At 28.1% G+C, this 25,482-nt stretch overlaps 2 protein-coding genes across 3 annotated transcripts in view; one reads left to right on the top strand and one right to left on the bottom strand.

Moving 5' to 3' along the window:
- Tl (toll like receptor) overlaps positions 1-6,195 on the top strand; it is a 174,950-nt gene extending 168,755 nt beyond the window's left edge. For both annotated transcript variants that reach the window (XM_075292900.1, XM_075292901.1), the window contains one exon: positions 1,502-6,195. In XM_075292900.1, the coding sequence (XP_075149015.1) occupies positions 1,502-3,578 (2,077 nt within the window). In that variant the 3' untranslated portion in view covers positions 3,579-6,195. The remainder of the gene's footprint in view (positions 1-1,501) is intronic.
- Lerp (lysosomal enzyme receptor protein) overlaps positions 1-25,482 on the bottom strand; it is a 393,366-nt gene that overhangs the window by 66,611 nt on the left and 301,273 nt on the right. The window lies entirely within an intron of this gene.

Raw genomic sequence — 25,482 nt, 5'->3', positions numbered from 1 at the left:
CCATTATTAATTCAAATTTTCTCTGAAATATAATTGTTTCAAATATTGATTTAAAATCAATCTTTGTGCAAAACAAAAACCCCATATAAACTAGAAACCTACAATTCCGATTAAGCTTCATTAGATGCAGTTTCGAATTCTTTGGGAATGTGACTAAACAACCGGAAGAACGGAAACATCCAACGAATTCAAACAGAAGAAAATATACCACAATTGAAAAGAAAGAAAGACACAAAAATATGGGAAATATTGCATGAAAAAAACAAGATAATTCGATGTAAGCACTGACGCAAACTGTAAACAAATGATAGTAAATTGGCAAAGAAAGTAACAAAGGATAGTTGAAAGGAATTCCCATACCAAAAGCTAATAATAGAACAAACAAAAAACGAGAAAAGAGCCAAACACTCTTTATGACAAAGTCAACAAAAAATAAAAAAATTTTAAACATAACTAAACACTTAATAAAAAATATTCCATATAGGACTCAATCATTTATCGTGAGAATCGAAATTTAAACCCTTTGCAGAGCACTGCAATATAATTTTCCCATATGCATTTTATGTTCTATAAGAGTTTTTGGAAGGGTGTGATAACTTACCATCACATGTCGATTTCAAACGATTGTCCCTACTCACCATTTTGTTTTGTTTTCATAAAAAAGCCTTCAATACGTACCTATAAAAGAAGACAAATGAAAATATATTTAAAAATATTGATTTAGAATTGATTTAATATTAAATAGTAAAATATGTTTACCCAACTTAAATTGACTTCAAAATATGAGACATTCATTCACCAGCAAATCCCCTTATAATTCTCAAAAATTCCTTTATAAGCATATGTCTGTCGCCAACATTGAATGCATTTGCTTGTTTTACTCCTAATATTCCCGTATTAACAGTTAACCGTGATTATACATTTATTATGAGAGTGTGTGTTTGGATTAGGGAGAGTGTAGAAATAACAGGGTGACACGATAGCTTATGCAGGTCACTAAGCTTGAGTTATTATATTATTATATACAGTCTGTCAAGAAAGTCTTTTGACATTGCCAACTATTTCAACTTCTAGAAATAATTGAAATATTAAATATTTTATTAAAGTTTTAATTCTGTGTACGTATGTATACTTTCCAAAATACATAATATTTTTTTTTTTTAAATTTCATTATATTTAATTTTGGAACAACACATAATTTTTATCCCATTGTCAAAACACTTTCTTGACAAACTGTATTTGTTGTTGCCTATATGGATTACTGAGAGTGTAGAGTTCTACGCTCTCAGTAATCCATATAGGCGGGGTGAATCGGGTGAATGAAATAAATTAAATTCAATTCATCTCGATTTATTTCAAATAAAACTAAAAAGCTACTAGAACTATATTAGAAATTATTTTAAAACAAATAAAAAGTCAATTTCTTTTTTAATCATTATTCATTAATATTTCCCCGAATTTTCTAATAGTTATTTGATTTTCTTCTCTTCTTTATTTCCAGCTCGCTTTTCTCTTCGTTGAAAAAACTCGAGAGATTGGATGCCAGTAATAATAAATTGGTCACCATCAATTCACAGGCATTTGTGAATACCCAAAATATTGAATTTATTAATTTGGAAAATAATCGCTTGAGTCTAAGTGAACCCTATGGACAAATGTTGGAGGGTGACATTGAGGCCTATCAATTGGGATCACCATTTCGAAATGCCATGAAACTAAAACAATTAAATTTGAAAAATAATTCCATAATGTTCATCTATCAAGATTGGAAATTTCATTTGCTCAATTTAGAAGAATTGGATTTGAGCTATAATAATATTACCACCCTTTCCGAAGATGATTTACAATTTCTGACACGTAATAATTTGCAATTGAATTTGACCCATAATCAATTGAGAATGATAAATTTTCAAAACATTGAATTGAGTACCGATTCGAAAATGAATAAAATTATAATGGATCTCAATGACAATCCGGTACAATGTGATTGTGTTCTATTGAGTTTTGTTCAATTCTTGCGTGGCGAACGAGGAGGTCAGGCTTTAAGGGAAGCTTTCAAAATGGATACCAAAAATTTGAAATGTACTTCACCGGAAAATCTCCAAGGACAATTGGTGAGAAATGTCAATCCCATGGATTTACTTTGTCCATTTGATCATGAGGATACAAATCCTAAACGCTGTCCTCGAGGATGCAGTTGTTGGGTGCGAACCTACGATCGTATATTGATGGTGAATTGTTCATTGGGTAATTTAACGGAGTTGCCAACTTTGCCCCATATTGAACAATTCAAATTGGCTGGTACTGAATTGAATGTGGAAAATAATGAACTTATGAAACTACCATTGGCCTCCACACCGGGCTATAGCAGTGTAGTGAAACTATTTGCTGCTGGTAATAATTTGACAGTAATTGAAGGAACCCAATTACCGCCAAAACTCAGTCATTTGGATGTCCGCTATAATTCCTTGAAATATTTCAATGAAAGTACCATCATGTTCTTGAATGAGAGCAAAGCCTTGAAATCCATTTATCTATCTGGTAATCCCTGGACCTGTGATTGTGAGGCAAAACCTTTGCTAATGTTTGCCCAGAGACGTTACGAAGCTATAAGAGATTTTGGAGATATGACTTGTGCCAATTTACCCGATGGCAAGTACATTAGTGAGCTTTCCATTACCGACATATGCTCGGATAGTGAACTCTATATAGCTCTGAGTATAGCCATCTCATTGATGGGCTTAATATTGGGCTGTATGGCTGCTTTGTACTACAAATATCAAAAGGAAATCAAGATCTGGTTATATGCCCATAATTTGTGTATGTGGTTTGTGACCGAAGCCGAAGTAGATAAGGATAAAAAATATGATGCCTTCATTTCATATTCCCATAAAGATGAGCAATTCATTGCTGAGTACTTGGTGCCACAATTGGAAAATGGTAATCCGCCATTTAAATTATGTGTTCATGTGCGTGATTGGTTGGTGGGTGAATGTATACCCGATCAGATAGTAAGATCCATAGAAGATTCCCGAAGAACCATAGTGGTATTATCACAAAATTTCATAGATTCCGTATGGGCCAAAATGGAATTTAAGACAGCCCATCAGGCCTCGCTCAATGAGGGTAGAGCTCGTGTCATTGTGATTATCTATGGTGATATAGGTAATATTGATAATTTAGATTCAGATCTCAAGGCCTATTTGAAAATGAATACCTATTTGCAATGGGGTGATCCATGGTTCTGGAGTAAACTTCGTTATGCTATGCCTCATCCAGTGAACAGTGATCTTAAGGGTTTGGTAAAAACTCCTCTCAAAGGATCGACAGATGATAAACTTGAATTAATTAAACCCTCACCGGTGACCCCTACACTAACAACACCTCCTGGTGAGACAACCAAGAATCCATTGGTGGCCCATCTCAATGGTGTGGGAGCCCCTCAAACGGCAGTGATGTTTGCCAATGGTAAAACCCCCAGCTATTATACCAATGGTAAGACAACGACAGCCGGACAAAATTGCCACATTAATGGAGCTTTCATTATCAATACCAATGCCAAGCAGAGTGATGTATAGAATTGGGAGAAGGCGGAAATGTTTCAATTTGATGATGTATTATACCGATGAAACATTTGAGACGCTTTCTAAACTTACGCAAAAAAAGAAGAGAAGAGAACAACTACTTACCCCTCCCCCCTCTCCAACACTATGCCTCACAATTATGAATTTGCTGTAATGATCATCATGAGAGAAGAGAAAAACGAGCGAGATTAGGAGTAAATAGGAGTATGATAGATATAGCCCTTAGACAGACTCAGACTCACCCACACAAGCAAATGTATATGTATCATAAACCACAACAACAAACGGACTGAAGTGCTTTGAAAAGCTTCATTACATGAACAAGAAAAAACACAAAGACAAACCCACATATAAATATTATATAAATTTAACCAAAATACTTTTTTAAGTTTTTGTAAAATATCAATCAAAAAAAAATATTATTTTGCAAATATTACAATTTTAAACAAAACTATCATCATAACATAGAGAAATATGTGTTCATTGTTCTATGGAAAAAAATACGTATTCTTTAAGTTTTAAACATTTAAAATTTTTCTGAAATATAAATTAAGCTTTAATTTAATTCGACCCAGTTTTAAAATATAAATAGACAATTGACGACAATGCCTTCAAATACTTTAATTGTAATTTAAAAAGATAATTGTGAAGAATTTTCGGACATTTTAGTATTTTGTTTAAATAATAGAAATAATAATAATTTATATTTTTTTGATAATTTTATATATATTTTTTTTTTAATTTTCACTTAACCACGAAATTATAGTAGACGAAGGTTTTCTAAAAGCTTAGCGTTTTATTTTTGGAAAAATGACAATTCTATTAATTAATTTTGAAGCAAGTTTTCCTTGAGTGATTGAACTTTCTATCAAATATACATCACAATCAATTTTTCAATGTAAATAAGAAAACCATCACAAAAACTTTCACCAAGCTGTGCAATGACATTTACGATTGATTTGTTTAATTTCAATAAACATTTTGAAAGAAAATTTTAAATTTATACTTTTAAAAATAATTGCGGAAAGCTTTTCCAAAAAAAAGTTCTTACCTTAGTTGGAAAATATTTTCAAACTATTATGAATCAATCAATGTTATAATTAATTTCCGAATTTGTTTTTAAATTAAAAATAATCATGAAAAGCTTTCCCTACAAGAAGTTTTTACCTATGCCTTAGTTGAAAATTATTCTCAAAATATTATGTATCAATAAATTTATATAATTATGTTACAAATTTCCAAAAAGATTTCCCCAAATTGCCAAAATGCTTTGTTGGTTTTTATAATTTAAAATTTCGTTTTGTTTTCTTTATTTCCCCCAAAAAAAAAAAGCTTTTACGTATGCCTTAGGTGAAAAAAAATCCAAATCGTATGTATCAATAAATTTGTATAATTATAATCCAAATTTCCAAAAAGATTTCCCCAAAATTCCACAATGCTTTGGACGATAAAAGGCTTTGTTGATTTCTATAATTCACACCAAAAAAAATCTAAAATTAAGCCAAAAGCTTTTTTTCAATTTTTTTAAATAGTTAAAAATATAAGATTGCTGTATATTTTGACAAACTCCAAATTAAATATCGTTTTATGTTTTTTTAAAGCATATTAACTATTTATAACGCCTTTTGTACTTCAGTTCAAGTTCAATTTCTAAGATTATTATTTTAAAGTTTTCCCACAAAAATATACTTAGATTTTGATAAAGCTTTAACCATAACTTTTGTTGAAGTATATTAAATTCGATTAAATGAAAAAAACGCTTTAAACAAAAGACTTTTTAGTTGGTTTATAAAAATTACTTCACAATTAAAAAAACAACAAAATGGGATTTTATTTTAAATTTTAAAAAAAAATATTTTTTTTTATCAAAACCAAGGTCCATTCGTACTCAAAACTATTGTCGATTTAAATTAAAATGGTGTCGCAAAATTATTGCCTAATTTAAGCAAACGTTTTAATAATTTCACCAAATTTCATCTAAGCTTTCATTTAATAAAATTTTTACCTAAGCTTAATACACACATACATAATTTGTTTAAAATTTAATTTCATCATAACTCCGCATTTTGGAATAATTCGAAATGAAATGTTATAAAACTTTAGACACAAATATGGCCCACATAGATTCATAACATTTTTATAAGAAATATTAAAATTAAATTATATATATAGATACTAAATAATTTTTAACACATTTATTTAAATATAAGCCATGTATGCAACAAATATTAATTTATAAGTTTCTGTTTATATAAAATGCCTTTTAGCATTAAGTTCTCTAAAAATGAAATCTCAAAAGCTCAACTTTATCTTAGTTATAAGTTTACGTTTTTGTTACCATTATAAACACATTCATAGAATTTTTGTTTCATGTTCACTCATGCAATATTGGTTTTAAACATTTTATGAGGTAATCACAAAAACCAAAGTTTCTTTAGTAACTTTTGTTTTTTGTAATTTTAAAAGTTATACATAAAGAAGCTTATATTAAATTGTCTATGTATCTCTTTAGATATAAATAGAAAGTAAATAATGTGAAATGTAAAGTGTAAGGAATTGTATTTCAAAAACAAAATTCTTAAGCTAATAAATATATTTTGGAAAAATTAAATTTGTTAGTTTCGTATTTGGTTATATTTAATTTTTTTTACTAAATGGGAGAGCTTAAATAACCTAAGGGAAATTGGTGCAAATTGCCACTGACGGACCTATCACAGGACTGGTATCGGTGATCCAGTTTGCAGCAGTTTTTACATAGTGATAATTTAATGATTTCCATACTCGCTTGATATAAAAATCTTATTGGATCTACTCATTTAGTGAAGTAGAATTACCAGAATAACCTATTGTTCAACATTTTTCAAAAGTTTTTCATTTCTGATGCGATTCGGATAACCAAACTGAAACAGATTTCTAAGAATTTGTCCGAGACTGGTTCATGAGGACCTGTCTATGGAGTGCTACAACTAAAATGACCCAGAACGTGTCCTTAGGAACGAATCCAAGGCGTGTCCTAAAGTGTAAATTTACCCCGTCAATAATAAATCCATGTTAAAGTGACCGGTCCCTTCCATACGTCTTGAACAGAACTAGGACTGGTCCATGCACACCAGGGACTAGTCCTGTACCGGTCCTGTGGTTGCTCCATTTCCCGTAGTGGATTGACATACTTTGCAGTATGGAAGGGTAAAAAAAATAATTGAAGCAAACACATTATATATATCGACCTGTGTTGAAACAGGGTGCCTACAAGAACATTATATTCTCGTCCATTAAAGTGTAGAATCGATTTATGTAAAATTTATCAGAAATTTTAGACAATTACGGATATAGAAGTCGAAAATCGACTAATTGTCTTTTACCAAAAAAGTCGAATTCTACTTTTTGTTATCTTCAGTTAATCGACTTTTGATATTTTTGAAAATCGAACAATCGACTACTGATGTTGGCCAAACTATTATCGGTCAGCTCAAAGAAAGAAATTCTAGCTAAAATCGTAACATTTGTCTGCTTGATAGAATTCTTAATTAATACAGAAATATTTGACAAAATTTTCTATAAAAATAAAATATTCATAAAATTTTCTATAGAAATGAATTTTTGCCAAAATGTTCTATAGAAACAAAATTTTGCTAAAATTTTCTATAGAAATAAAATTTTATATACAAAATTAAATTTTCTATACAAAATAAAATTTTCTATACAAAATAAAATTTTGAAAAAATCTTCTATAGAAATAAACTTTTGACAAATTTTTCTATAGAAATACAATTTTGACAAATTTTTCTATAGAAATAAAATTTTGCCAAAATTTTCTATAGAAATAACATTTTGAAAAAATCTTCTATAGAACTACAATTTTTCTATAGAAATACAAATTTGACAAAATTTTCTATAGAAATAAACTTTTGACAACATTTTCTATAGAACTAAAATTTTGATAAAATTTTCTACCGAAAAAAAAATTTGAAAAAAATTCTATAGAAATAAAATTTTGACAATTTTTCAATAGAAATAAAATTTTGAGAAAAAAGTTCTATAGAACTAAAATTTTGATAAAAATGTCTATTGAAAAAAAATTCTATAGAAATAAAATTTAGACAAAATTTTCTATACAAATAAAATTCTGACAAACTAAAATTTTGACAATTTATTGTATTTCTAAAGAAATACAATTTTAACATGATTTTCTATAGAAATAAAATTTTTACAACATTTTCTATAGAAATAAAATTTTAACAACATTTTGTATAGAAATAAAACGTTGACAAAAATTTCCATAGAAATAAAATTTTAACAACATTTTGTATAGAAATAAAACGTTGATACAATTTTCTATAGAAATAAACTATTTCTATAGAAATAAAAATTTTCTATAGAAATAAAATTTTAACAAAATTTTCTATAGAAATAAAATTTTGACAAAATTTTCTATAGAAACACAATTTTGACAAAATTTTCTACACAAAATAAAATTTTGACAAAATTTTCTATAGAAACACAATTTTGACAGATTTTCTATAGAAATTAAATTTTCCAAAATTTTCTATAGGAACACAATTTTGACAAAATTTTCTATAGAAATAAAATTTTGCCAAAATTTTCTATAGAAACAAAATTTTGACAACATTTTCTATAGAAATACAATTTTGACAACATTTTCTATAGGAATACAATTTTAACATGATTTTCAATAGAAATAAAATTTTGCCAAAATTTTCTATAGAAATAAAATTTTGCCAAAATTTTCTATAGAAATAAAATGTTTACAAAATTATCTATAGAAATAAAATGTTTCTATAGAAATAAAAATTTTCTATAGAAATAAAATTTTCACAAAATTTTCTATAGAAATAAAATGTTGAAAAAAATTTCTATAGAAAAATTTTTACAAAATTTTCTATACAAAATAAAATTTTGACAAAATTTTCCATAGAAACACAATGTTGACAGATTTTCTATTGAAATAAAAGTTTGCCAAAATTTTCTATAGAAACACAATTTTGACAAGATTTTCTAGAGAAATAAAATTTTGCAAAAATTTTCTATAGAAACAAAATTTTGCCAAAATTGTCTATAGAAATAAAAACTTGAAACAATTTTCTATAGAAATAAAATTTTTACAAAATTTTCTATACAAAATAAAATTTTGACAATTTATTTCTATAGAAATTTTGACAAAATGATGTATAGAAATACAATTTTAACAAGATTTTCTATAGAAATAAAATTTTGCCAAAATTTTCTATAGAAATAAAATTTTCTATAGAAATAAAAATTTGACAAAATGTTCTTTAGAAAAAAAATTTTTACAATTTATTTCTATAGAAATAATATTTTGACAAAATTTTTTTATAGAAATAATATTTTCTATAGAAATAAAATTTTGACAAGATTTTCTATAGAAATAAAATTTTGCCAAAATTTTCTATAGAAATAAAATTTTGACAAAATTTATTATAGATATACAATTTTGACAATTTATTTCTATAGAAATAATATTTTGAAAAAATTTTCTACAGAAATAAAATTTTGACAAAATTTTCTATAGAAATAAAATTTTGACAAGATTTTCTATAGAAATAAAATTTTGCCAAAATTTTCTATAGAAATAATATATTGAAAAAATTTTCTACAGAAATAAAATTTTGACAAAATTTTCTATAGAAGTACAATTTGTACAAGATTTTCTATAGAAATAAAATTTTGCCAAAATAGAAATAAAAATTTGACACAATTTTCTATAGAAATAAAATTTTTACAATTTATTTCTATAGAAATAATATTTTGACAAAATTTTTTATAGAAGTAATATTTTCTATAGAAATAAAATTTTGACAAGATTTTCTATAGAAATAAAATTTTGCCAAAATTTTCTATAGAAATAAAATTTTGACAAAATTTTTTATAGATGTACAATTTTGACAATTTATTTCTATAGAAATAATATTTTGAAAAAATTTTCTACAGAAATAAAATTTTGACAAAATTTTCTATAGAAATAAAATTTTGACAAGATTTTCTATAGAAATAAAATTTTGCCAAAACTTTCTATAGAAATAATATATTGAAAAAATGTTCTACAGAAATAAAATTTTGAAAAAATTTTCTATAGAAATACAATTTGTACAAGATTTTCTATAGAAATAAAATTTTGCCAAAATAGAAATAAAAATTTGACACAATTTTCTATAGAAATAACATTTTTACAAAATTTTCTATACAAAATAAAATGTTGACAATTTATTTCTATAGAAATTTTGACAAAATGTATAGAGATACAATTTTAACAAGATTTTCTATAAAAATAAAATTTTGCCAAAATTTTCTATAGAAATAAAATTTTGATAAAATTTTCTATAGAAATAAAAATTTGACAAAATGTTTTATAGAAATAAAATTTTTACAATTTATTTCTATAGAAATAATATTTTGACAAAATTTTTTATAGAAATAATATTTTCTATAGAAATAAAATTTTGCCAACATTTTCTATAGAAATACAATTTTGACAAAATTTACTATAGAAATAAAATTTGGACAAAATTTTTTATAGATATAAAATTTTGACAATTTATTTCTATAGAAATAATATTTTGAAAAAATTTTCTACATAAATAAAATTTTGACAAAAATTTTTTATAGAAATACAATTTTGATAAGATTTTCTATAGAAATAAAATTTTGCCAAAATTTTCTATAGAAATAATATTTTGAAAAATATTTCTACAGAAATAAAATTTTCTATAGAAATACAATTTGTACAAAATTTTCTATTGAAATAAAATTTTGCCAAAATTTTTTATAGAAATAAAAATTTGATAAAATTTTCTATAGAAATAAAATTTTGACAATTTATTTCTACAGAAATAAAATTTTAACAAAATTTTCTATAGAAATACAATTTTAACAAGATTTTCTATAGAAATATTGATAGAAATAAAATTATGATAAAATTTTCTATAGAAATAAAAATTTGACAAAATTTTGCCAAATTTTCTATAGAAATAAAATTTTTACAAAATGTTCTATAGAAATACAATTTTAACAAGATTTTCTTTAGAAATAAAATTTTGCCAACATTTTCTATAGAAATACAATTTTGACAAAATTTACTATAGAAATAAAATTTTGAGAAAATTTTCTATAGAAATAAAATATTGAAAAAATTTTTTATAGAAATAAAATTTTGTTTAGTTTTCTTAGTTGACCTTTGGAATTTTATAATTATTGGGATTTTTCGTTTGGCTTAAGGTCATGATAAATGAAAAATGCTGTTGTAATTGTTTTTCATTGTTTTATTATTGAAATATTGCTATTTCGGATATTTCGATACACCTTCGGTGATCATCTTCAGCGAGATATTATATTTTACAAAGTAATAGACTTTCTCCTCGCAAAGCTCATATCTAACAGTTAGGTGTATCGAAATATCCGAAATAACAATATTTCAATAATAAAACAATGAAAAACAATTACAACAGCATTTTTCATTTATCATGACCTCAAGCCAAACGAAAAATCCCACTAATTATGAAATAAAATTTTGACAAAATTTACTATAGAAATAAAATTTTGACAATTTATTTCTATAGAAATAATATTTTGAAAAAATTTTCTACAGAAATAAAATTTTGCCAAAATTTTCTATAGAAATAAAATTTTGACAAAATTTTCCAAAAAAAAAAAAAATTGGCAAAATTTTCTATAGAAATAAAATGTTGACAAAATTTTCTATAGAAATAAAATGTTGGCAAAATACTCTATAAAAATGTTGACAAAATATTCTATAAAATAAAATTTTGACAATATTTTCTATAGAAATAAAATGTTGACAAATTTTTCCATAGAAATTAAATTTTGACTATAGAAATAAAATGTTGACAAAATTTTCTATAGAAATAAAATGTTGACAAAATTTTCTATAGAAATTCAATGTTGACTATAGAAATAAAATTTTGACAAAATTTTCTATAGAAATAAAATGTTGACAAAATTTTCTATGGAAATAAAATTTTGACAAAATTTTCTATAGAAATAAAATTTTTACAAAATTTTCTATAGAAATAAAATTTTGACAAAATTTTCTATAGAAATAAAATTTTGACAAAAGTTTCTATAGAAATAAAATTTTGACAAAATTTTCTATACAAATAAAATTTAGACAAAATTTTCTATAGAAATAAAATGTTGCCAAAAAATTGAAGGATCTAATTTGATACAAAATTAGATATGAGTAGATCCGAAAAATGGATAAATCTAATCATATCTATTTACTATGGAATTAGTTCTGTTCAATATTGGCCTAGATGTTTTAGATTTTATTATATCTATCGCTATATATAGTTGGATCTGATGTTAGATCTCGTCATATGTAGAATTATATATAATTCTGTCTCATTATATCTGGTGGTCAATTTTGAGATCTAATCATAACCTCCAATTTTTACACGGGTAGAAATAAAATTTTGACAATTTTTTTCTATAGAAATAAAATGTTGGCAATGTTTTTCTATAGAAATAACATTTTTATTGTTGTTTTGATTTCAGCTTAAAACCATGCGTGGGCTAGTGACAGCCGTAAAAAGTTTGGTATTTATTTTTTTTCTCTTAAATATTCTTTCTATTTCCCTTACACTTTACCTAAGAATTGATTTACACAAATATTGCAAAATATTTAATGTGAACATATGGTTTTAATTTCCGTTTAAAAATTATTTTAAAATATTATTTAGTATAATTTTAATTCTTCGAAAATATGATAATAGTTGGATTGTATATTTTACAAAAATAAGTTTCATTCATACAAAACTAAACTATCTCCAAACTCCTTACTCCTATATTATCACTAGAAAGCAGCAAATTCCCACAACATTTCTGCAACACAATATTTATATATGTTGCATTTCATTTAAAAAAGCAAACTCAAAAGAAATGTACACAAATGCAAAATAAAATAAAAAAATATTAAGTAAATAAATAAAAGAAAAACTAAATAATAATATATGTGAAAAAAAAAACATTGCCTTCTATGTGTAAACATAAAATATTTGATATAAGAAAAAAAATTTTTTTTTGCTAGAATAAAACTAAGATGAGATAAATTGTAAAGTTATTCAGTGTACATATATTGATATATATACACACACACATGGACATATATAAATATGTATTTATAATAGGAATAAATTCTAAGATCTACACATTCATATGGATTCCATTCATTTATTATCAATTCTTCCCATTCACAATCATTGGATATGAATATGAATAAGTAAAACAAAAAATAATAAAAATATTAAATAAAGTAATTATTCATCCATAAAAAATATGAATTTGTTGTTTCGTAATTAGAAATCATCAAATAAAAATTTTATGTTCTATGTAGAAGTCTGTGTATTCTGTTCTAGAATAATTCTGTTATACGCAAAAACCAATCAATCAATCTGATTTTGTTTTTTTTTTTTTTTTTGGAAAAAAGTAATCCTTTCTTCAACCATAAATCTCTACTACTTACTTAGTACTGTGGCAAAAAGTAGGATGAATTTGTTTATAGAATGAATAATCTGATAATAAAAAAAATCAATTATGTCCACTTTTTTCTCAATCCTTGAATTATGACATTTCCAGGACGCATTTCTCGATTCAGATTTTGTCTTTGCCCTCAATACTATAACTTTGCTATAATATAATTACATCATCATACACTTAAACATATGCATATTATTGTATACTTATAGCAAAAAAAAAATTATGGATAAAAACCAATGAATTTCTTTTGATTATTCTTCCTTTTTTTCTCAAATAATTTTTGTAAAAACCTTTATCATACTACCAATTTATGGATATTTAGGAAGTAATGTCTTAATCATATAGATATAAATAATGCACTTATAAGTTAGTAAAACAAAAGGAAAAAAAAATAATAATTAAATTAAATATATATTTTTAATTGTATAAGATATACAAATATATATATAGAATATAATTTTTACAATTAAATATGGTAGAATCTACAAGATCTTATAACACATAAATCAACACTTTATTTTAAGTAACCTATTATTACGACAAAAGAAAAGCAACAATAAAATATTTTAAAACAAAAAACAACCTGAAATGATCTTTATTTCAATATGTTGAGGTTTGTATAAAATCCAGTTAAGCGAATACCCTATTTAATGAAAATCAAATTTAATAACGATTGACTGAACAAAATTTACATTCGAGTTTATGAAAAGGCTTTTAATCGTTCACTGAAAAAATATTGTCGCGAGGCCAAAGATTTCATGTCTTTAAAATGATAATTTGTTTAGCATAGAAGATGCATTTCTCTGATATAAAGTTTTTCTTTCCATGTCCAAAAGTTGATAAACATTTCAACGAAGTCGTTTTGTCCTTATAGTTATGTGATTCGACTTAAAACTGGATATTTTTAAATAAACGATTTTTTTTTAACAAAGGTCAACTTGGCTTTAATAAATCTGAAAAAATTCTTCAAAATTAATTAAACCGTCTTAAAATATGTGGACTTTTTCTTTCTGGCCTTCAAAGCAAAAAGCGTTCAAAAATAGGATATGTTTTTCAATACTTTATTTTAAAGACGTATTTTACTTGAAACGTAGTATAGTTTCTAGAGGTGTGCGCGTGAGTGAAATTTCATTCACACTCACGCACATTCACGAAGTAAAATGTTTGTTCACGCACGCTCACGCACGATATGTTTGGTAGCCACTCACACTCACGCACGTAAACCGGTACTCACGCACGCTCACGCACGAACTACTTTTGAAGACTCACGCTCACGCACGATTCACGACAATTAACGTGACTCACGACAAATTCACGAGACTCACGACAAATTCATTTCATTTCATTTATTTGTTCATTCAATAACCTGTGAGCCGTATTCGGCCTAATTGATTACGCAGTTTAATATATATAGGCACAATTAATATAAAAATCCTTAAAAAATAAAAATACAAACTTATAAACTAATGCTTATTCTAAAGTAATTAGTGGAACGAAAATGGATTACGAAATCGAATATCTATGGGACCATTAGCATAATTAAAATCCAAGAAGGCCATCAAAAACACTGCAGAACAATGTCCCGGAATTGATTGCATGAATACGAAATTCAAGAGACTCACGACATTTTCCAACCGGGAAAGAGGAAAGGTAACAAAATTAATAAATGGGAGATAGTTCGACAGCTAAATAGAATTCAGTTATCGTATCAGAAAGAATTGAATCTTGATTTCTTTCGTGAGCGTGATTTTGCAGAAATTTTATTCACGCACATTCACGAACCGATTTTATTTCTCACGCACGACATATTATTTTTAGTCCCATTCACGCACATTCACGAAAGTTTCTTCAGATATTGTTCACGAGTCACGTGATTCACGCGTGTCACGACAGTTTCGTGTCACGCGCACACCTCTATTAGTTTCTACTTGAAGTCGAGTCTGAAATAATTACAAGGGCTCTTTGAACATCATAATGAATTTAGCAACAATACAGTTAAACGAGTTTTGCTACTTGATGCCCAGCATCGAACACCACTTTAATTTTGTCATTATATAAATAGAATAATGAAACAATTGGCTGTCTCGAAAATTGCTGAGTTCCAGTTCATTTCTTTCCTACACTGAACATATCATTGTTCCAGCCTTCAAAGTTCCTGTTAACCTATCTCGTCTGTCAGCAAATTGTTCCAGCCACTACAATTCTATTAATGTCTTCTTTTTACTGTTTCCTGATTGTCGTCTCATTGATCCTGTAATCTGATCGTTTCAATTGTTCCTGTCACCAGGTTACGTTTTATGATCGTTTGGGCGTGCGTGCGGCAGTATTTTTCCGTAAAAGTATTGCGCCACTGATTGGGTCTTAAAGATATCCTTACCAATACCAAAATCATTAGTGTAAAGACAAAATCTTTGACATCGTTCGGGAACAAAAAGAATTCTTTCGATGCTAAGTCAGGACTATACGGCGAATGACCCATCATAGCGACATTTTGAGTGATCAAGAATGCAGTGTTTGAGCTGATGTGTGAGAGCTCGCATTGTCGTGGTGGTCCTCGGTTCAATTTACCAAACTGTCGAAAAACACTAGTCCTTGAAAAATAATTGAACGAAAATGTTTAATCTTTTAAGTTGCTCTACGAGTAAACAAGACAAATGGGAGCCACCGTGGTGCAATGGTTAGAATGCCCGCCTTGCATACACATGGTCGTGGGTTCGATTCCTGCTTCGACCGAACACCAAGAAGCTTTTCAGCGGTGGATTATCCCACCTCAGTAATACTGGTGACATTTCTGAGGTTTTCAAAGCTTCTCTAAGTGGTTTCACTGCAATGTGGAACGCCGTTCGGACTCGGCTATAAAAAGGAGGTTCCTTGTCATTGAGCTTAACATGGAATCGGGCAGCACTCAGTGATAAGAGAGAAGTTCACCAATGTGGTATCACAATGGACTGAATAGTCTAAGTGAGCCAGATACATCGGGCTGCCACCTAACCTAACCTAAACAAGACAAATAGCCCTCATATGGCAAACCGTTCTGAGTGCGTATAACCTCAAAAATTTCAAGCTTTAGGTTAGGTTAGGTAGCAGCCCGATGTATCAGGCTCACTTAGACTATTCAGTCCATTGTGATCCCGGCAAAAAATAATTGTAAATTTGGAAGCAGTAAAATTATAGTGTCCATACTGTAGGCATTACTTTTCCTCACAACATTTTCAGTGCAGAATACATCGCTTCATTCTACATATATAGGACGAACAACGTACTTAAAATATGTAAATAATGGTGGTGCTGAAATTGGCGCAGCTGAGTTGCACAATGGTAAGTGGGTGCTTCGTCAAGGTTGCACTCCTGTAAAGAAGAGTTGTTTGTGTATTTTATCACGACTCCTTACGAACTATGTGGCAAGTTACGATTTCATGCTCTCCACATCCATATTTTGTGCTTCTGAAAGCGTTGAAATTCATACATAGAAGAAGCACATTTAAGTGGGAAATTTCTTTATAAATTCATCGAAGAATTCCTTGCAAAGGTAAGTGCTGGATGACTTTTCTTCCTTTACAAAGCTGCTGAAAATTCGGCAAGTTTTTTACTGGGATACCACAGTGGTGAACTTCTCTCTTATCACTGAGTGCTGCCCGATTCCATATTAAGCGCAATGCCGAATCCGAACGGCGTTCCACATTACAGTGAAACTACTTAGAGAAGCTTTGAAACACTCAGAAATGTCACCAGCATTACTGAGGTGTGATAATCCACAGCTGAAAATTTTTTTGGTGTTCGGTCGAAGCAAGAATCGAACCCACTACCTTGTGTATGCAAGGCGGGCATGCTAACCACACGTACAGAAAAAAGATGTTTGGACATTGTTGCCGCATTCATTTAATGCTTACTTAGAACATGTAGTGGTCGGGAAAACCATGTATTTTTTCTTTGTAAAAATAATATTATAGCCTAGAAAAATGTATGCTGAAAAATATAAGCATTTAAATAGTTCTGAAATGCCGCAAACATGTTCATCATTTAAATGATAGAATTTGTGACCATTACATGGTTATGAAAATCATGTACCTGACCATTATTTTTTTTTACTTTTTTGCAGGGAAAAAAGTTTTTTTTTATAGTTTACCTATAGACATGTCTAGAATCATTACATGGTCATAAAACTATGTACATTTTTTTCGTGACCATTTACTTTTGCAACTTTTTTGCGAAAAGAATTATATAAAAACATTGAGCAGGTACACCCGATTTTCATTTTGCGCGTCAGTCGTGTGTTGATTGTTGCTTGGAATGGACGGAGGATTAGGGAGGATTAGGGAATTAATAATTGGCACGTGGTTTTATTTGAGCTAAAAAAGGGGAATTTAATTGAACCTGTTTTTATTCTGAATTTTCTATATTGCAAACTTTATTTTTATTTGCAGTTACATGATGTCTGCGTTTGCTCGACATAAATATGGAATAGTTACTTATTGTTAAAATTGCACCAAAATAGTGTAAAAATACGTGATGTTTGCTTGCACGACATTATAAATACAAGTGGCGTCCTTTTTTTGACGACGAAAAAAGTTTTTTTTTCATTAAGATCAAAACATTTTAGGTTGTGACCATGTTCTTTTAACTGGAAGAAAAACATTTTTGACGAATACCATAACATTTTAGATCGTGACCATTGTCTTTTGATTCAAACGAAATTATTTTTTTATCAATATAATAACATTTTAGAAGAGGATAATTTTATTTTTTTTTACAACTATGTTCACTGAGCCAACATGGTTGCAGGTGAAAATGTTACATGGTTGCCGCAAAAATGGCTTCTATCATATTATTTTGCTCTTCGAATATGATCGTGACAATCCTGTTTCTTCTCTGCGTGCATTGCACCACGGTGGCTCCTGGTCAAGCTTTACAGTAGAACTGTCAGTTGGCAGATTGCGTCATTACGATTAACCAATCCCGCCAAATAAAAGGCAACCCTTGCAACGCGGACCTTACTTGGAGTAAAGTTGGAGAGCTCACGGAAAATTTCAATGGGAAATAGAGTTTCTGAGATTTTGACATCTGGGATGGTAGGGTTGCTTTCCTAGCCATTTGTATAGAAATCAACACAAACTAGGTAATTTAATATTTTTTTTTATAAATTCTATTATTTATTATTAGCTCCTTTTTTTGTTGAGATTCGATGTCTATGTGTTGTTACCACCGAATGAATCAATTATTTCCTAAATGAAGTTAAGAGACCAAGAACTTTTCAACAACCTCTATTCATCCTACGCGTATTATAAGATTTCCTCTATTTTCTTGATTTATGTTCAAAGAAACAAAAGCAATAATAAATAATAAATCAAAGAGAACAACAACAAAAAAAGCTTCATAGACCCCTACCTATACCCCCAGCCAGCATAAAATTAGGAACAATAAGACACTGAAAGTTTTCCACTTAACACAGTATGTAACCGCTGCATTTCCTTACATCGTTTACATTTTGCAAACGCAAGGACTTCCTATGTAAATCTATGGTGGTCTTAATCGTCTCCTTTTTCCGGGCGTTAAGTGTACGATTGCACGATGGAAAGTTGATAGAAGAAAAAAACACAATCCAGAAACTAAAAACGTTTGGTAAAGTTTTCTCAAGAGGAAGAAAAGGTTGTATTGATGTCAACTACTTTGCAACCAACCATCTAGCCAACGAGTCAACCATTGCTGGCGAACGAATGAAAAGAGGACAAAAAAAAAAACTTTTTACATTTATTTTATGTGATTTTCCTTAGTTCCTTGTTTTTGTTTTTTTTTTTTTTTGCTCGCCTCTTCTCGAAGAGTTACTAAAAAGAAAGTAACTAAATATTGGACTCGAAGGATTTTTTCCATCCGGTTCTTGTGACTCACTTCAATATTTTATACAAAAAGCCCAAAGGACAAAAAACACCAAAACAAGGCTGCCAGCTGTATCAAGCTATGCGATGACTATACTAAAAGATTACTTGGAGTGATTTGGCCAATAATTTTATCACCCGTTTTGAGTGGATATATACGATATATACTTCTTTATTTTGGGGAAAAGTTTCATTTTCGTGTTACACAAATTATTTATAATATGAAACGGAAATATGAAGAGAAGGACGTAGAGTTTGGCAGCACTTCTGACTTTTCACCAAAGTTATGAAAATTTAAACAATAAAGTTGGTTAGTTGTAAGAAAATCTAAGTTCGAAATCAATTTGCAAAATGTTTTCTACACAGAAAAAATGTCAAAAAGAGTTGCTAATACAAAGAAGAAAGCTGGAAACTTTTTGATAAGGCAAAGAAATAAAACAAGTATATACAGCAGTAAGTTCGGCCGGGCCGAATCTTACATACCCACCACCATGAACCAAATATTAGGGTTTCCTTTGAAATTTCAGGAGGGCTTGAGGACTTGAGGACACAACCCGAAGATAAATTTAAAGATTTCACCTATGAGGACTATATCACATTCTGGATTTATAAGAACCATTTTTGTTTGAGGTTTAGAGGAGTCATTAACATCTCTTGTAAGTGTGCAAGAAAATTATAAAATAACGTCTTGATTTGAAATCTTAAATCTGTAGAAGTAAAATCTGGAAATTTTACATTGAGTTTCAAGCAATTTTCATGATCAGTGCGCCTTCTACACCCTCAAGAAGTGAAGTCGGTCTATATGGAGGCATTACCAAATGGACCGATATAAACTTAATCCGATACACGTTTTTGTGAGCCTAAAATACCAGAATATTTACAATTTCAGGCATATCAGATAAAAACTACGGTTTCTAGAAACCCAAGGAGTTAAATCGGGAGATCGTTCTTATGGGGGCTATACTAAAATATGGACCGATACTCACCATTTTCGGCACACCTCTTTGTGACCCGAAAATACCTCTAGATTTCCAATTTCAGGCAAATAGGATAAAAACTTCGGATTCTAGAAGCCCAAGAAGTAAAATTGGGGAATCGGTCTATATGGGGGCTATACCAAAATATGGATCGATACTCACCATTTTCGGCACACCTCTTTATGGTCCTAAAATACCTCTAGATTTCCAATTTCAGACAAATTGGATAAAAACTACAGTTTCTATAAGCCCAAGACCCCAAATCGGGAGATCGGTCTATTGGGGGCTATACCAAAATATGGACCGATACTCACAATTTTTGGCACACGTATTTGTGGTCCTACAATACCTCTAGATTTCCAACTTCAGGTAAATTGAATAAAAACTGCGGTTTCTATAAGCCCAAGAAGTAAAATCGGGAGATCGGTCTATATGGGGGCTATAGCAAAATATGGACCGATACTCACAATTTTTGGCACACATATTTGTGGTCCTACAATACCTCTAGATTTCCAATTTCAGATAAATTGAATAAAAACTGCGGTTTCTATAAGCCCAAGAAGTAAAATCGGGAGATCGGTCTATATGGGGGCTATACCAAAATATGGACCGATACTCACAATTTTTGGCACACATATTTGTGGTCCTACAATACCTCCAGATTTCCAATTTCAGGTAAATTGCATAAAAACTGCGGTTTCTATAAGCCCAAGAAGTAAAATCGGGAGATCGGTCTATATGGGGGCTATACCAAAACGTGGACCGATACTCACCATTTTTGGCACATCTCTTTATGGTCATAAAATACCTCCAGATTTCAAATTTCAGGCAAATTGGATAAAAAATACGATTTCTATAAGCCCAAGACCCCAAATCGGGAGGTCGGTTTATATGGGGACTATATCAAAACCTGGACCGATATAGCCCATCTTCGAACTTGACCTGCCTGCAGACAAAAGACGAGCTTGTGCAAAATTTCAGCACGATTGCTTCATTATTGAAGTCTGTAGCGTGATTACAACAGACAGACAGACAGACAGACAGACAGACGGACAGACGGACATCGTTATATCGTCTTAGAATTTCTCCCTGATCAAGAATATATATACTTTATATAGTCGGAAATCGATATTTCGATGCGTTACAAACGGAATGACAAACTTATTATACCCCCGTCACCATTCTATGGTGGTGGGTATAAAAATAAAATAAAAATATTTTCCTAAACTAAAACTTGGATGCAAAGATCTTCACTTAAGAATTTTGTTAATGAAAACTGCTCACGAACAGATAGGCGTCAGTTTAAAAACCAAATTCTGTCACAAATTTTAAAGTAAAATATAAAGGACGCAAAATCCCTAGGATTTTCCACCAAGCGGTGGCACAGATGTGCTCTCAAATTTAGGTGCCCGGTCATTATTTCCACGGCCCTCCTGATTGTCGGCCTACACTCCTTGAATAGTTCTCCAGTCTTTTTCTTATCTAGGTCACCCCATAGTATTTCCGTCACCCTACCGACCATTAGGTAGGTTAGGATAGGTGGCAGCCCAATGTATCAGGCTCACTTAGACTATTCAGTCCATTGTGATACCACATTGGTGAACTTCTCTCTTATCACTGAGTGCTGCCCGATTCCATATTAAGCTCAATGACAAGGGACCTTTTTATAGCCGAGACCGAACGCCGTTCCACATTGCAGTGAAACCACTTAGAGAAGTTTTGAAACCCTCAGAAATGTCACCAGCATTACTGAGGTGGGGACAATCTACCGCTGAAAAACTTCTTGGTGTTCGGTCGAAGCAGGAATCAAACCCACGACCTTGTGTATGCAAGGCGGGCATGCTAACCATTGCACTACGGTGGCTCCCATTCCATTGGTACGGTGGCTCCCATTCCATCCAACTCGACCCGCGTTGCCTCTATGGACTTTGCAAATGTCTATAACAAAGTCCCTACGAACCTACAATTTACAGCATGCCCAATATTAATTATTATTAGAATTTGCACCATTTTGTATCCACTGCAATGGGTGGTGGGTATTTAAGATACGACCCGGCCGAACTTTGGCAGTATATGTTCGTCTTTAGTTTAGTAATTTTCTTGCCTGTAGGCATGCTAAAAATCTCTCGATTTTTGCCAATATTCGATTAGTCAATGTGATTATAACAAACGTTACAGAAAATTTTCTATTCCCAAATGAGGAATGTAAATTAAAAATTTAAATATTGTCAAAATAAAAACTACCCAGCAAATTAGTAAGTCTTCTTCATTTCGTTTTTTTTTTCTACTTTCTCCATACAACAAAAAAGTGACATAAAATGTCCCATGAGCAATTAGAGGCAATTCCGAATTGACGACCAATTCCCACGGTAAACACTGGCTAAATACTAAATTCCCATTAGCCCAGCTAGCGCGACAACTAAGCTTTATCTGTCCGGGTAAACACACATAAAATCTCTATTAGTCTAAACTAAATTATTAACTGGTTATTTAGGCCAACATGCATTGCCTGCCCTAATGCTTGTGTGGGACGTTTTTTTGTTCAATGTTTGCTTTTTTATTTTGTTAGCTTCAATATTTAACCGCACATTTAAATTGTCGATGTGACAGCAAATAAAGCGAAAAAAAAACGGGAAAATATCTTTGGGGAATAGAGAACTTCAAATCCATCGTCGATTGTTTGTTGTGAAAATGGCAAGCAATCAAGTGAATGTGTGTAAATGCTCAATGGTAAATGGAATACAAAAGGGGCTAACAAATAAAAGAAAAATATACTGACAAAAATAACGTGAAATTTTATATAGACTTTTTATCACAATTTTTTATATAATTTTCTATAGGAAGATTTCGCAAAATTTTGTCAAAATTTAATTTCTATAAGAAAATTTGTCCAAATTTCATTTAAATAAGAATTTATTTTTCAAAATTTAATTTCTTTCTATATTTCTATAGAAAGGTTAGGTTAGACTATTCAGTCCATTGTGATAATTTCTATAGAAAATTTTGTCACAATTTTATTTCTGTAGAAAATTTTGTCAAAATCTTATTTCTAAGAAAAAATTTTCAAAATTTTATTTCTATAGAAAATTTTGCCAAAATTTTATTTCTATAGAAAATTTTGCCAAGATTTTACTTCCATAGAAAAATTTTTCAAAATTTTATTTCTATAGAAAGTTTTGTCACAATTTTATTTCTATAGAAAATTTTGTCAAAATTTTATTTCTACAGAAAATTTTGTTAAAATCTAACTTCTATAGAAAATTTTGTCAAAATTTTATTTCTATGGAAAATTTTGTCGAAATTTTATAATAAACAAAATGATTAAGAACAAAACCAACATAACAAAACAAAACGAATGGAAATTTTATTTCTATAAAAAATTTTGTCAAAATTTTATTTCTATAGAAAATTTTGTCAAAATTTTATTTCTATAGAAAATTTTGCCAAAATTTTATTTTTATAGAAAATTTTGTTAAAATCTAATGTCCATAGAAAATTTTGTCACAATTTTATTTCTATAGGAAATTTTGTCAAAATTTTATTTCTATGGAAAATTTTGTAAAAATTTTATTTCTATAGAAAATTTAGTCAAAATTTTATTTCTATAGAAAAATTTAGTCAAAATTTTATTTCTATAGAAAATTTTGTCAAAATTTTATTTCTATTTCTATAGAAAATTTTGTCACAATTTTATTTCTATAGAAAATTTTGTCAAAATTTTATTTCTATAGATATTTTTGTTAAAATCTAATTTCAGTATAAAAATTTTTCAAAATTTTATTTCTATAGAAAGTTTTATCACAATTTTATTTCTATCGAAAATTTTGTCACAATTTTATTTCTATAGAAAATTTTGTCAAAATTTTATTTCTATAGAAAATGTTGTCAAAATTTTATTTCTATGGAAAATTTTGTCGAAATTTTATTTCTATGGAAAATTTTGTCTAAATTTTAATTCTATAGAAAATTTTGTCAAAATTTTATTTCTAAAGAAAATTTTGTTAAAATTTTATTTCTATGGAAAATTTTGTCAAAATTTTATTTCTAAAGAAAATTTTGTCACAATTTTATTTCTATAGAAAATTTTGTCAAAATTTTATTTCTATAGAAAATTTTGTCAAAATTTTATTTCTATGGAAAATTTTGTCTAAATTTTATTTCAATTATATTTGCTTAGTTCGGCTTGAATAAATATAAAAATACAACTCAAAAAACAACTATAGAAAATTTTGCCAAGATTTTATTTCCATAGAAAAATTTTTCAAAATTTTATTTCTATAGAAAGTTTTGTCACAATTTTATTTCTATAGAAAATTTTGTCAAAATTTTATTTCTACAGAAAATTTTGTTAAAATCTAACTTCTATAGAAAATTTTGTCAAAATTTTATTTCTATGGAAAATTTTGTCGAAACTTTATAATAAACAAAATGCATAAAGAACAAAACCAACATAACAAGACAAAACGAATGGAAATTTTATTTCTATAAAAAATTTTGTCAAAATTTTATTTCTATAGAAAATTTTGTCAAAATTTTATTTCTATAGAAAATTTTGGCAAAATTTTATTTTTATAGAAAATTTTGTTAAAATCTAATGTCCATAGAAAATTTTGTCACAATTTTATTTCTATAGGAAATTTTGACAAAATTTTATTTCTATGGAAAATTTTGTAAAAATTTTATTTCTTTAGAAAATTTAGTCAAAATTTTTGTTCTATAGAAAAATTTAGTCAAAATTTTATTTCTATAGAAAATTTTGTCAAAATTTTATTTCTATTTCTATAGAAAATTTTGTCAAAATTTTATTTCTATTTCTATAGAAAATTTTGTCAAAATTTTATTTCTATAGAAAATTTTGTCAAAATTTTATTTCTATAGAAATTTTTGTTAAAATCTAATTTCAGTATAAAAATTTTTCAAAATTTTATTTCTATAGAAAGTTTTATCACAATTTTATTTCTATAGAAAATTTTGTCACAATTTTATTTCTATAGAAAATTTTGTCAAAATTTTATTTCTATAGAAAATGTTGTCAAAATTTTATTTCTATGGAAAATTTTGTCGAAATTTTATTTCTATGGAAAATTTTGTCTAAATTTTATTTCTAAAGAAAATTTTGTCAAAATTTTATTTCTATGGAAAATTTTGTCAAAATTTTATTTCTAAAGAAAATTTTGTCACAATTTTATTTCTATAGAAAATTTTGTCAAAATTTTATTTCTATAGAAAATTTTGTCAAAATTTTATTTCTATGGAAAATTTTGTATAAATTTTATTTCAATTATATTTGCTTAGTTCGGCTTGAATAAATATAAAAATACAACTCAAAAAACAACAACATCTGTTTTTATTCACATGACCTCAAGCCGAACTAAGTAAATATAATTAAAAGTTTAAAGGTCAACTAATTAAAACAACATAAATTTTATTTCTATAGAAAATTTTGTCAAAATTTTATTTCTAAAGAAAATTTTGTCAAAATTTTATTTCTATAAAAAATTTGTCAAAATTTTATTT

The sequence above is a fragment of the Haematobia irritans genome, chromosome 1 (assembly GCF_050003625.1).
Source record: "Haematobia irritans isolate KBUSLIRL chromosome 1, ASM5000362v1, whole genome shotgun sequence".
NCBI lineage: Eukaryota > Metazoa > Arthropoda > Insecta > Diptera > Muscidae > Haematobia > Haematobia irritans.
The sequence above is the reverse complement of the archived record's forward strand: the minus strand, read 5'-3'. Positions and strand labels throughout refer to the sequence as shown.